Source organism: Mercurialis annua, linkage group LG5, assembly GCF_937616625.2.
Source record: "Mercurialis annua linkage group LG5, ddMerAnnu1.2, whole genome shotgun sequence".
Taxonomy (NCBI): domain Eukaryota; kingdom Viridiplantae; phylum Streptophyta; class Magnoliopsida; order Malpighiales; family Euphorbiaceae; genus Mercurialis; species Mercurialis annua.
In genome coordinates, this window is record NC_065574.1 from 2,365,799 (window position 1) to 2,381,383 (window position 15,585).

The following is a 15,585-nucleotide window of genomic DNA, read 5'->3' on the forward strand; positions in this document are numbered from 1 at the left end:
TTAAGCATTGGATTAGCGACAGAAACGTAACTAGAATATCTTCAAAATGCATCATTGGTTCGACAAAGTTGGGAAATTAGACGAGCAATTCAAGAAATATTTGGCATTTAAAGATAAATCCAGAGGTTACAAACTTACAATGCACAAACAAATTTGGTGGTATATCCTGTCAAAAGAATATGAAAGTTCTCACTGTTCAGTAATTTATTCTCTCATTGTTCTTCTCTTCTAAAGCTCTCTCATTGTTCTTCTCTTCTAAAGCTCTCAAATCCTGTTCCTTTCGGAATCCAAGTTCTGACATGTCTTGCCTTGCCATCAAGTTTCTGCATAGAACCATAAAAAATTAGGCTAATCGCACAAAAGTATTTGCAATAACAAACATGATGAAAAAACCGATCTCAAGTGCTACGAGTTTTTGTGTAATAAACTAACAATATTTGACAAATTTTATTTCGTTTACAGTTCTTGACAAATATTTACAGAAGTCTTTTACCCTCCCTCCAAGACTTACTAAGTTGCTAAATAGCACTATCATTTTTAGCTAAATAGAATGATTGATCTCCTCAAATTTCATTTTACGCCCCGACAACAAACCATCATGATGAGTACCCACCCGGTTCATCTTACCACGAAAGGAATTAAATTATCAAATCAATACGAATCTGCAGAATTTCAATCCTGTGCTTAGCATTCTAGCATAGTGATCGGCTCGAAGAAATAGCATAATTCTCTGAGAGTACTGAAGATCCGCATGAATAGTTAACTAGCTCACTATATGTTTAGTAGTAGACTCATTTTAATAAACCATACAAGCAGTCTACTGCTTTATGGTTCTCTTTAGCTGTAATGTGAAAACTGTTGTGTAGATTGTACAATACTTAATAACTGTTCCACAAATACCATCCAACAGAATATTGAAAATAGCTACTGATGGTTATGTAACTAAAAACTCAACGGTCAAGGTTAACTTCTGGCTTAACTAAACAGTTGCAAATCAATCACATCAAGGTTATTCATAGAGCATATATGCCTGCCGATTTTTCCAACCTGATTTACAGAGACTAAACAGAAGTTGATATTGTTCCATAGAAGATAAACAAGAATAATCAGCAGCTAATAGAATCAATGTGATTTGATGAGGTCAATTCAAATCTCCAACCACACATACAAAATGGACACTTTTTTTGTCTAACACAAAAAATAAACATTGATTAGACACGATTACTTCAGCTATGTATGTGCTTACTGCTTTGTATTAGCATGAAATCCCACATCATCCACTCACCCCCTCGACATAATCCAAATATATCAATCCCCATGAAATGTACCCAGAATTCCATTTATTGAACAAAAAAACAAAGAAAACAGCTTTAAAACAATTTAAAGTTACATAAAAAGAATAAACATCAACTATATAGATACTAATAAATAGACAAACTTACTTTTCCATGCGACATTCCAGGTACTTTTTGGAGAAAAGTCGACATTTTTCAGATAGATGACCAGAAGTTTTGAGACAATTCAGGTAATCTTTCTTATCCTGTAACCAAACCAATATAGGAACTAAGAGAACCTAAACAAATAAGAACTTGAACATAAACAATGATAACAACAAGAAGATCAATGTTTCATACTTGTCCATATCATTAGTAAGCTTATGCTAAGGGAAACAAGTTTACGATGCCTTCGAAGAAACATTACCAAGTCACATTCATGCATATGATCCAAAGGAAAGACTCCTTTTTCTGGAGGTGCAGGTCTCAGTCCTCTATTTCCACCAAATGCACCACCTGCCAAACATTGCTAATCTCATAAGAAAATATCCAAGAAATATTTCATGTGATAAAAAAAGAATCAATTTTCCACAATTTCTTACCAGAGTTAACCAAAACTTAAGACTCAGAAGAGTTTCAAACATATAGACCATAGTATAAGAGATTGATTGGGCATAGAATAGAGGTGTAACCGAGTAGAGCCAACTCGCGAGCTACTCAGGATCGATCCAAAAAATACTCAAAACCAACTCGATCCATATCGAGTCCAGCTCGAGTTCGAGCTACTCGAGTTAATTATTGAGTCGAGTTTCAAGCTCCAGAATACTTGATTCGATGAGCTTACAACCCTATTCGAGCTAGAGTTAATTTACCTTTTTACCCTTTATATTTATATGTATTTACAATAATGCTTTATATTTTATATTAATTTTTAATTTTTAAATATTTATATAGATAATCGAGTCGAGCTCGAATCTCAATTATTCTACCGACTTCGAGCTCGAGCTCCTAAAATGAAACTTAATCAAATTCGAGTGGAGCTTCAAATATTAGAGTCGAGTCGAGCTCAAGCTTGGCAGTGTTTCGACTCGACTCGATTACTCAACTAACACAATCTTAAAATAACTATCTCACTGTAATCATAATTATTGCAAATGATTACTTTTCAAGAACCCTAATTTTTATTTCAATAACACAGCCAACAAACAATAGCAAACATGGCATAATCAAAATAAACAAAAACTAATTAAAGCAACAAAAAGATGACAACTTTACCAGCACTCATTTGGAAAAAGAAAAATCCGATGCTTTGAGCTCTGTATTTTGTTTTGCAATGGTGATCCGTTTACTGTTAGGTTGCAAGTCCTAATAAGTCGGGTCGGGTATTTTGTGAATAGTAAATCGACACAATTGAGGACCTAGATGTTACAAAACTTTGGCAAATCAGCTAAACGAGAATTTAACTGTATGTAAGGGTAAAAATGGTAAAACAGTAATTCTTTGAGCCGGTTTCTTAACTCGTCGCCGGAAAATGTTACTGTTACTGTTGTCGACGGGAGACGGGAAAAGGGTAGTCGGTGTTGATGATTGGTTTGGAAGAAGAGGATGGGAAGTTTAACCTCCACGACGTAAACGATGTCGTTTTAGTTCATTATAAACGAAGTCGTTTGATGTGAAGCCTACGTGTAACGTACGTGGCAAAGAACTACAGCTTCAATATTAATTTTCAAAGGGCTTAATTACTTAAAAACCACTCACCTTGAACTTTTTTTTCGTTTATACCCTGACCTAGGAAAAAATTCATTTATACCCTGACGTATATATTTATGTTTCACCTTTACCCCGAGGCACTAAATTAACCTCTTTTCATTAAAAAAAAGTTTAAAATAGTTCTTCATTTTTAACCTAAGCTAATTAGAGTTTAATTAGAATTAAATTTTTCTTTAAATGAAAGACTATTTTAAGCTTTTTTTTAAAATAAAAAGAGGTTAATTTAGTGACTTGGGGTAGAGGTGAAACATAAACACATACGTCAGGGTATAAATGAACTTTTTTCTAGGTCAGGGTATAAACGAAAAAAATATTCAAGGTGGGTGGTTTTTAAGTAATTAAGCCATTTTCAAAACATAATTATACAACGAACATTACACCTAGATCGTGGGTTCAATCCCTTACACAAGCGTTTTTTTTAATTAATTTTAAATTTTTTTAAAAAACCAGTCCATATTTATCAAAAATTATAAAAATTAACGAATCAAAATATCAAAATTACATTCCTTATGGATACTTCTATCAATCTATATCTATATCTATATTATAATATAATCTTGAGCTCCAAATTAAGCATCATGCATATTTTGACAAGTGGATCGACTACAAATTGCCATGTGGCAATTACTCATTTAAAATTGATTTATTATTTTATTAAAAAAACTAATAATTAATATTTTTTAAGTTATAAAATATGAAAAGTTAAAACTTGCAATAATTAAATTAGTTTCATAAACTTATTAATATTAATAGTATAAAAAAACTCTTAAGATTTTATAATTTATATAAGTTTAAATTAAATTAAATTAATTGTTTTTATTTTTAATATATAATAATATAAAAATCTTTTAATCCTCATAATTTTAAAATACATCCTATTAAATGTTACATATTTTAAAATAATATTTTTATTTCATTATATGCTAAAAATATGAATAATTTTAAAATTAGAGCTCCAAATTAAGCATCATGCATATTTTGACAAGTGGATCGACTACAAATTGCCATGTGGCAATTACTCATTTAAAATTGATTTATTATTTTATTAAAAAAACTAATAATTAATATTTTTTAAGTTATGAAATATGAAAAGTTAAAACTTGCAATAATTAAATTGGTTTCATAAACTTATTAATATTAATAGTATAGAAAAACTCTTAAGATTTTATAATTTATAAACATGAAAAAACTCTTCAAATTTCATGACCGTCAAATTTATAAAATTCTATTAGTTTAAATTAAATTAAATTAATTAAATTAAATTATTTTTTTTATTTTTAATATATAATAATATAAAAATCTTTTAATCCTCATAATTTTAAAATACATCCTATTGAATATTACATATTTTAAAAAAATATTTTTATTTCATTATATGCTAAAAATATGAATAATTTTAAAATTAAATTTAGTTAATTAAAATTTAAAGTTATAGATTTTTATAAATGTGATCGTTACAAAATTTGAAGAGTTTCTATTTATGTTTATAAGTTATAAAATATTAAGAGTTTTGAAATATTATTAATATTTTTAGGTTATGAAATTAAATGTATTAAATATATTTTTTACCTTTTCATATTTGTTTAAGAACGTTTTGTATAACATCTAACTTTTCATATTTTTCAGTTAATTACAACTTCTTTGTAATGAAATGTTATATATATATATATATATATATATATATATATATATATATATATATATATATATATATATATATATATATATCCATACACACATCCTTAATCATAAACAAACATGGTTTTTTAGAGTTTCTTATATCTATTTCTTTCTATTTTTTTATACTTGATATTGTCTTATGCAACTCTTTCCCGCTATAAAAGAGTTTCATAATGAAGTACGCTTATAGTAAGTATTGTATATCTTTTTGATATTGTTTAATTTATGTGTATGGTTGTTGTTGTTGAATGTTAATATATTTTGTTGACATTCGACCTAAATTGCTAAATAATTCAAAGAAACGAGAATTGAATGCCATTGAAATATATATGTTTTAGACATGAACTATGCTATCGTAATTATATGATTTCAATGAATATGTTGATGTTATGAGGTTCATCAAAACAATTCAACATAAAAGATTTATTTTTTTTTGCATTAAATTGATTTAAGACTCACATTTATTTTCCGTCAAATGTCTTTTTATTCATTTATATTACATATATCTAATTTTTTTATTATATTTTTAAAAAAACAGTATGTTAATAAAAACATTGATTATGAATTTTAAATGTTTAATTATAATATTATTATTAATATGTTATGAAATATGAAATGTTTTTGAAATTAAATAGAAATAATTAAAATTTAATCTTATTATATTTTTTAATTTTTTGGTTATGAAATTTAATGAATTTTTGTTAAAACTTAATGAAATTTTCTTAAACTTTATGAGTAGTTATAATTTATGTTTAAAAGGTATAAAATATGAAGAATTTTTATTAATGTATTAAATATATGAAATTTAATTTTTTTATTATATTTAAAACTTATGAAATTTATCATATTAATAAATAATGATATTGAAAATATTTTTTAAATTATTAAAATCACCCGCGCAACGCGCGGGAATCGACCTAGTTTAGTCATAGTTATGAAATATATAAAATTATTTTGCCTTCATATATAAGTTGAACATAATACTTTAAATCAAAATGTAGTATATCAAAACAAGTGGAAATAAATTTGAAGATGAAAGAAAAATATATACATTTTTTTTTCTGTTCTTTACAGGATATATATATATATATATCTCTATAAAATGTTCATCTTCCTGTCTACAATTGTTTTTTGAAAAAATCAATTGCTGCTAGATCTTCTTTTTTGTACCAAAATCTGTAATAACTTTTGTTGTATGGTAGTATTATAGCTTATGCAAGCTATGGGCTAGGAGAAGATATAATGGCAGCTGGTAATCTTTGTGGATGCTGAATTATCACCACGATCGGCTCCTCGGAACTTCTATCACAGGATGATGAAGATGAAATTGGCTGCATAAGCATCAACAACATTTCAGTACACAAGCCAACAGATTATTAGCAGGCTACTAACACCGTAAAAACTACTATGGCTAGCTCATGCGGGTGCGGGCTTGACTTACCACTCCGATGTGCCATTGACGACAATTGAAATCTTTAAAAGTTGCAGCATCCATTTCCTGCAATAAGAAAGAGTGAATTATTAGAAAAGAAAAGTGAATGTGTGACTGAATTCGAGATGAAATTTTCCGTTTTCTGTTTTCCGAGCGGGAATCTTGCACAGAACTTTCTCGATTCCTACATTTTAAAGTTTCCGGAAATTGAAGCACCTAATGCTTGTGAAACTTGAAAATTCTATATTTACAGCCTATTCTTGAAAAGGAATTATTTTCCGATGTTTTAAAATTTGGTTTCTCCCGTTTAAGCATTTCTGTTTCCGTGCTAGATAGTTTGATACTAGTAATGGTAGCATATTGGATGTTAATGTGTTGGAAATTAATGAAAGAACAACCACTGAATCCTCTGTTATGGATGAATTCTTTAATATATCAGGCAGACTGTAAGACACAAATATAACATGAGTGATTACCACTTACCATACGGTAAATTGGAGGTGCCATTATCTCTCCTTTAGATTTTACAGTCGGCATCACGTAGAAACGCGGTGCCAAGTCTTGAGACCGAAAAGTCCACCTGTAAATGTGGCATAAATGAAAAGGAACTCAGTGCATTAGAACAGCTTATAACAAACTTCCACAATGTTTCGTGATAATCTTCCATTAGAATGCGACCATCGAGACTGCAAAAATGAGCTTACGACCACATGGGAGGGTTATTCAAACATACCCGATGTACAGCAATATGCAGAATTGCGCCCATTCTTTAAGTAACAACCGCAGCCAATAATTTTCTGAAGACGTATCCACATTAATGTGAATCTGAAAATTAATATGCTTAGTGCCCCAGTGATCAATGCATACTCTGAAGAATAGATGACAAATGGACAATTGAAAATTTCATACCACAGTTTCAGCCATTACAACTATTTGCATTGCACCCTGAAATTTCCTGCAGATAGACATTGAAGTTCGAGAAAATGTTTTTTCAATTAAATGCAAGATCATCATTAGTAAATATTGTAGACTTGGTATTATTGTGCAATTACCAATATTATCAGGAATTAATTTTATATGAGCAACACATACTTGAACATTAAGTACTTTGTATACACTGCATCATGCATATCTCGAACATCCTCGTCCTCTACAAAGTTTAATTGTTCCCTCAACATTGATAGATTTTGCGATATCTGGTGGAATATCAGATAGAATGAAGTCAAATAATTCAGCAGCAGCAGCACCTACAACGCAGCATACAGGAAAAAAATCAGGGTTTATCGTAGGAAAACCCGGTGAGGACAACAATTCTGCAAAATCAGAACAATGTAGCGAAAAGTAAAAAATAGGAGAATAACAAGATGGAAAACTTACTGTGAAATACGGCACAGAAGCTCTATACCCCACGAGAGTCAAGTAAAAGACACATCCAAGTGCAGCTGTAGCACGTCTCTCAGTTACTGAAAGGCGCTCACACATAATGCAGTAACCATGTGAAATAAGCAGGAATGACACAAAAGAAGCTGTCTGAAAGAGCACTCCGGTTATATAAACCCCGAATGATAACCACAGCGAGCATATTTCATGATAAAAGCAAGAGTACCTGCATGAATCGTACTTGGGATCTTTTATACACATTTCAGCTTACAAATTAATAAAGCAACCCATCACATATAGTCACAATGTCAATGGGAACATTACAATAGTCATAATACACTCGGTAAAATGAAAAATATTTTCAAAATCTTATGCTGCAAAATATTGAAGTGTTCTTCAATAATACGTGCATGAGAAACATAACAAAAGACATCAAGTACCTCCATTTTAACACCAAAAATGTTCATTTCATTATTTTTCTTCTTGCAATTGGCGTAGTTTATGCGTAGTTTTCGCTATAATTAGGAAACCTACCAGAAGAGGAATGAAAGCGTGAGCTGCAAAGCTTTAATCAATGGCACAGATGCCAGTGTCCACTCCAAATTACTCGTCTGTTCTAGTATAATCACAAAACACAGACAAAAATTACAAAGAAATTAATAGTTTATCTTAAAAATAAATACCAATTGCAAATTCAGCTTAAATTATCACAAATTAAACAAAACAAATTATTTACATACAAATATGGTCATCTTAAAATTGCACGAAAACGGGACCAACTTCAAATTCATCCATTCCAAGAATGAAAATAATTACTAGACTAATAGACGGACACAGAAACAGAAAAACAGGACACTTGGACAGTGACACATAAAACAATGTTAAGATTTTATACATTAAAAAAAGTTCCATGTCTGAAACGCCAAGTGTTCGACATTTCTGATTGAATGAAGTTCGTGTTAACGGCCAAGAAATCAAATATTTAACCGGGGTTTTCTTATGTCACTTCCTCAGAAACAGAACCCAGAAAATACCAGCATTCAAAATTTCAAAGTTTACCAAAACTCAAACATTTTAGTTACACTCCATTACCAAAATAACACAAAAAATAAAGAACAAAATTAAAGTAAAGTAAGAGATGAAGAATTAATCACCTGAAAATGGCGGTTTTTAAAGGTATTAAGAGTCCAAGAAAAACCAGAAATTAACCAAATGAAAAGTAAAGCAAGATAAACTGAAGGAAGTGGCCTATAAGACTCGTCAATTACTATTCGAAACGCACCAATACTTTCTTGTAAATCCATTTTGCAAGTACCCACTAATTTTTTCTGATTCAAAATTACTATTACAGAACTCAAAAATTCTGAGTCTTTTTGTTTCGGTTTCTTGAGTTCGTGGTTTTTCAGGTGTAAGTTGTCAGCTTTTATACTTTAGTAGCTATTCCTTATACACGTGTCCTATGATTTTAAGTAACAATAATTTTTTGTAACAAATCAAAATTTAACTTAATATTTTTAAAATTTAATTATATGACCACTGTTGCTTCCGTTAATTCGGAAAATAATTATTAATTAAATCTCAAATTTATTGTATAATAGATTAAATTTATTATAGGGATAAAAATGAACTAAATTACTCTTTTATTTTAACTAAAAGGTTTAAAATCGGATTTGAATATATCATGTGGCATACACCATTTAAGTTTTATTTTATTTTATACTTGTTTTTACATCATATGGCTTCTTAAAATTACAGGTAAAAATAAATGGAGTGGGATATAAGTTTAGTAGTTTGATTATTGAGTTTGTTCACCTAATATTACATTCTTATTAATGATCCAAAACTAAAGAATTATAAATTTATTAGACTTGTTTTGAACATACGTCTTTAAGAAGGTCAAACCAAGTTTGCCTTTCAAATTATAACATTTTTTTTCTTTTTCAAGGGATATAGCACATTACAATTAATTTCAGGTTTAATATTATGCTAAATAAGATAAATATAACTTACAAAAGTAACAAATAATACACCATAGTATTATTTTTTTTGTTATATAATTGGGGAGGGGAGAGCGCTTGTGGGAAGATTTAAACTTACGACCTACCAATTTACTGTCCACTGCTTATACCATAGAATTTATAATTCATTGGTACACTATATTATACTTAACTTCAATTTAGTTTTTTTTTCTTTTCAATTTAATGGTATCACCCTTATCATTTGCATAAGTTTTCCAACTTTCTATCTTTTTATTATAATCAGAAAAGTTTTATCTTGCATCTAAATTTTTTAAGTCGAAGTATAATATTTTTACCGCGTAGAAACTTCTAATATAGTATTTGATTGATTAAGTACATAGAAATATCATTGATTTTATTATGAACAATGAAAACCTTTTTGAACTTTATATTTTATTTTTGGACATAAAATGCATTGCTTGAGTATCGGAGTAGAAATTAATTTTAGGAAAAATGCATATTTGAATCTTTTTACTGTCACATTATTTTGAATTGGATTCTTTAACCATAATTTGTATACATGGAATTCTGATACTTTAATTTTATTGAAATGAACTCCATCACACAAAGTATCGACGTTAATTTTTTTGTAAAAATCTATTAATATATGTGTAATTTTATATTCCATAATTTTAAATCAGACCAAAACAAAACAATCGAAGGGTGTTTTTAAAAAAAATAAAAGTGCAGCAATTCAATTCAAAAAAAATTAATATAAAAAAATAATAATAAAAATATCTCAGACGTAGTAACGATGCGTGAAGTACACCCACTCTATACTGAGAGACCTAATGTGTACAAAACTAAATAAATAGAGACTCAATCTTGATAAATACTAATAGAGGGATCTAAATTAAAAAATATATAATAGTGCATGGATATAAATATATAATTTGCCTTTTATTTTATGGATAATATGTTATTAAAAAGGGCATTAAAGTAATTTGAATGATTTAGTTGATCCTCCAAAGTCGAGGTGGGCAATGAAGGGGAAAGAGTGGTTATATTGCGTGACTACATCACTAAGCATTCTCACCAACTTCATTTCCCTCAAAACTCACACAACTTATTAACATTTACACACTGATTTAATTCTTCATCTCTTATTTATATATGTTATGCTTATCTTAGTTTGATCTAAATTTATTTAAGGTCTAGTTTGGCACAACTTAATAAATGATTTTATGAATTTTTTACAATTCATTTTTTGCACTGGATTTTTTAAAGCTAAATATGTCAGTTTTCCTCAAAAAAAAAAGTTTAGGTTAGCCAAATTCTAAAAACAAATCACAAAAGAAAAAAAAAACAATATCCCAACGTTTTTTAAAGGATGGGTTTGAATAACTATGGTTTTGACCAGCTACCATGGACGGTCATGCACCATTTGAGAAAATTGTTGCAACTAATTTTGGATATTTTAGCCAATTTTAATACATGCTTCTCTCTACCTTATAGTGGCATTACAATTTTTTTTGTACCAATTTATGTATTCTTGCTTACAATAATAAATTATATTAAAATATGTTATGTAGATTAATTTAATAATTTTTAAATAATAAAAATAATATTAAATGTATAAAGAAATGTATACTCTACCTCTTCAAAAATATACTTCCTCCGTTCTAATAGAATTGTCCACTTTAAGAATATTTTTTATCCCGAAATTCTTGTCCACTTTCAAAAATAACTAATTTTAACATTCAATTTTTCTATATTATCCCTGTTTTAAATTTACTAATTAATAGATTGAAAGTAAATTGCAAGTGGATCCTATATTAAATAGGGATATGGCAAAAAAAGTAAAAAAAATTTACAAATTTTATAAACAATAATTGTTATTTTTAAATTTTGTGATAAACGTAAAATGGATAATTTTATTAGAACAGAGGGAGTATATTATTTGGTCAAGTTTATGGTGAAAAACAAATCCAAGAATCAGGAAAAAGAAAATGAATCAATCAAAATAAGGAAAATTGAAAAACAGTTATAGGTTTGTTTTGGACTCAAAATGATAAATACATATTTTCAGATATGGGCTAGAAGCCCAATAATGAGATATCAAAATAAAGCCTTATTTGAAGTAAATTCGGTCCATATTAAATATATCGAGCTAGCATGTGAAAAAACATTAAGAGCATCTGTAATGGCTTCTTTAAAATTAACAAACTCTCCAATTTAAAGAGTTTTGCCAATAAATTAAAGTTCAATAAACTTTTTAAAATTCAAATTTAAAGTAGAGAGTGAAAATGACTCTCTACATGTGGAGAGCCATTTTCACTCTTTAAATTTCAAATTTTAAAATAAGTTAGTTATTTTTCATTTGAAGTATTGTTTTAAATTTTTGAATTTTAAAACTGAATAAATAAATTAATATTATTAATATATTTTATTTTTTAATACTTTTATAAAAATAAAAATAAAATAAAGAGTTAATATTAGAGATTCTATTGGAGTAAAACTAAATATATAACTCTTTATATTAAATATGCTATTTATTTTAATATATATGCCCTTTAAAATAAAGAGTACCATTGGAGATACTCTAAAGATGTTCATGAAATATCCCATACTTTGATTCATGTAATAATAACATAAAGTATAATATATCTAACAACTAATTTAGTTTGGACTATTTATAAAAATTGTAATAATAATTTTATAAAATTGTTTTTTTATAATTTTATAAAATAAATATTATTTAAAAAAAAGTTTTATGGAATAATTATTTTATTTTATGCTATTGTATTTCATTAACTAAACATAGCCTAATTTTAATATTATAATTGTTTAAAATTATTCAGCTAAGCAAATATATTTATCCATAAATATTTGTTCTATTAGGATTTTAGATGAGATTAGTAATTATTTTCAAAGTTAATCTTCCTATTAAATAACTTACAAAGCTTTTGTACCTTAGTAATCATATACTCCATATAATTAACGAAAATAATTAATTAACTAATAAATAAGGTTATATATTAGTCTTTTTCAATATTAAATTTTTTTGTTTAGATGAATAATTTAGAAAATTGAAGGAGTGTATAGTTTTTTTAGAGAGTATATGTTGGATAATGGACATTAGGGTACCCAAATTATTGTTATATTTTATTTTTGGTGAGTAAACTTTGATTTTATTCATATTTTTTTACTAAACTTTAAAACTATTTCAACATAAATTTGTAAGCCAAAATAATGACGTGGCAACTGGATTATACTACTTGAAGTCATCTTTTGTTTATATTTTCATGAAAAATTTGTCAGTTATGAATAATTTCAATTGAATAAGAATTTTTTTTGGCCAAATTATATAAAAAAATAAGTAAAAGTTGACAGACAGATAACGTTTATTAATCAAATTGAAAGAAATTAAGTTTGATCGCTAAAATAATATATTTTGATAGTTTGAATACTCCGTATCGATTATTCTGATATATCTTAGAATCATAAACAAGTGATGTTGAAGAGAAATGTGTAAATAACAATCTATCTTGTACAAACATAAGAAATAAATAAGCAAAAAATGTCATCTTTCCATATTTATGTTAATTAGTTGTTCTTTGGCAAGTTGTAGGTTAGCATGTGCATGGATGGAGTATCTAATGTTATTATTTTTGCACTAATTTAGCATGTGGATCTTCTTGTGTGCTTTCTACAGTTTTGTATTTTGTATATTTAATGATAACTTCAAATTTATATATTACTGAATCTTAAACTAAAATTACAATTTTCCATTAGCAAAGTCTAATAATGGAATGGCCAAATGGTCCATAATTTAAATGGTATATAATCCGCAGGATAATATTCGGCTTAATACATAGTTTGACCTCTGAACTTATACCATTTTACCCATCTAACCTCTAAACTTAACGTCTCACCTATCGAACCTCTGAACTTGTTAAATAATCCGATTTAACCCCTAAACTTAATAAATACGTAAATATTGAACCCCTCCGTGCCACCTGTCACTTGAAACATTCTAGAAGAAATTGTGTACGGAGGGGTTCAATGTTTACGTTTTTATCAAGTTTAGGGGTCAAATCGGATTATTTGACAAGTTCAGAGGTTCGATAGAGGAGACGTTATGTTTAGGGGTTAAATGGGTAAAAGGGTACAAGTTCAGGGGTCAAACTATGTATTCAGCCGATAATATTCTGATAAGATCGTGGGATGAAATACTCCCACAAACGCCAACAATCCTCTTTCTTCAATAATAAAAAAAATTAAAATATTTTTTTTTGATAAATTATTTGTACTAAAAGTTAATTATCATTATTTTTATGGATTTACATATGAATTACTGCATCCCTTCTATTTCAAAAATTAAGTATAATTTCGCAATTTTTATGTTATATATAACTGAAATCTTTTTATATTATAGAAAACTAAAATGTGAGGATACCTAGAAACTTTTTGAAAGTTTATAGCTCAAACGGTAATTTGGACCTAATTTTTTTAGAATAACAGAAATAAACCCTTGTATTAATTCAACGGCACGAGGTTTGGAATTCTGAAGTGAAAGTGAAAAATATAATCAACATTGCTTTCCAAATGATAAAATTAACTTTTTACTCGTTCATAAAATTAAAATAACTTCTTTCTGAATAATTCAACATTGACTTCTTTAGAATTAATTAGGTACCATATGCAAAATAGTTTGCTGATTCAACCTTGAACAAATTAGAGAGAAAACCTTTTCTTTATTAATAACAAAATAACCGTTTTTGTTACAGAAATAAGAGAATCATCTGAGTTCTTATATAGGAACTACATGATCTCACTAATCCGAATCTACAATCAATCACAGGGAACAAACTCCCTTGTAACAGATTTTAACAGAAAACAAAATAACTGCTATGAACCTAAGTATGCAATTCACATGATTCTGACAGCTGGAGTTGCTGAGCTGGAATTGCTGAGCTGGAATGACAAGTCATATTACGCCCCCTCAAGCTGGAGCATAAAGATCAAGAATGCTCAGCTTGGAAATTGCTGTGGAAAATGCAGTAGGAGCTAGAGACTTAGTAAAGCAATCTGCTACTTGATTTTCTGTAGAGATTGGCAGCAGATGAATAAGATTGGATTGCAGCTTTTCCCTAACCACATGACAATCAATCTCTATGTGCTTTGTCCTCTCATGAAACACAGGATTCTTAGCTAATTGAATTGCAGAGTTACTGTCACAATAAAGCTGGAATGGTAGAGAAACACACTGCTGTAGATCATGAAGCAAGTATGCAAACCATTGCAATTCACATGTAAGAGAAGCTAGGGCCCTGTACTCTGCCTCTGAGCTTGACCTGGATACTGTGGTCTGTTTCTTGGATTTCCAGGAAACTAAAGAATCACCAATGAAAACACAGTATCCAGAAACTGACTTTCTAGAATCAGGACAAGTTGCCCAGTCTGCATCAGAAAAAGCTGTGACTTTGAATTCTGGCTTTGAACTGAAGAATAGACCTTGACCAGGAGATTGTTTCAAGTATCTCAAAACTCTATGAGCTGCTTGAAGATGGTTGACAGTAGGGCAGTCTAAGAATTGTGACAACTGCTGAATAGAGAATGACAAGTCAGGTCTAGTATTACATAAATACAGAAGTTTACCTATCAACTTTCTGTATTCTGAATTGTCTTCTAGCAAAGCAGAATCATTCTTGTGTAACCTCTGAGCTGCAACAAGAGGAGTAGAGACAGATTTTGAATCAAGGAAACCAGTATCCTTCAAGAGATCCAAAGTGTATTTTCTTTGTGATAAATTGATGCCTGCAGCTGATCTGGCAACCTCAAGACCTAAGAAATATTTCAATTTTCCTAGATCCTTGATGCTGAAAGCTGAATGGAGATACTGTTTTATGTTTGTGATTTCAGTAAGAGAATCACTAGCCAATATAACATCATCTACATAGATTAAAAGAGCTATGAAATGATTATCAGAAGATTTGATCAAGAGAGAAGGATCAGACTCAGCTTGATGAAAACCTTTGGCTAATAATGCAGAAGTAAGCTTTGCATTCCACTGTCTACTTGCTTGTTT

The 15,585-nt window shown here is 28.7% G+C and overlaps 2 protein-coding genes across 2 annotated transcripts; both read right to left on the reverse strand.

Moving 5' to 3' along the window:
* Positions 1 to 88: 88 nt before the first annotated feature.
* LOC126680040 (uncharacterized) lies at positions 89 to 2,903 on the reverse strand. The gene is made up of 4 exons (XM_050375076.2): positions 2,550 to 2,903; positions 1,702 to 1,790; positions 1,443 to 1,540; positions 89 to 323 (listed from the first exon to the last, which is right to left on the reverse strand). Exons 1-4 carry the CDS (start codon positions 2,557 to 2,559, stop codon positions 197 to 199), a joined length of 324 nt encoding a protein of 107 aa, XP_050231033.1. The 5' UTR covers positions 2,560 to 2,903; the 3' UTR covers positions 89 to 196.
* Positions 2,904 to 5,708: 2,805 nt separating this feature from the next.
* Positions 5,709 to 8,918, reverse strand: LOC126680390 (uncharacterized). Its single transcript, XM_050375516.1, has 9 exons — positions 8,691 to 8,918; positions 8,071 to 8,147; positions 7,534 to 7,762; positions 7,249 to 7,403; positions 7,066 to 7,111; positions 6,890 to 6,981; positions 6,640 to 6,736; positions 6,166 to 6,222; positions 5,709 to 6,055 (listed from the first exon to the last, which is right to left on the reverse strand). The coding sequence occupies exons 1-9, from the start codon at positions 8,838 to 8,840 to the stop codon at positions 5,945 to 5,947; spliced, it is 1,014 nt and encodes a 337-aa protein (XP_050231473.1). The 5' UTR covers positions 8,841 to 8,918; the 3' UTR covers positions 5,709 to 5,944.
* Between the last annotated feature and the right edge of the window lie 6,667 nt (positions 8,919 to 15,585).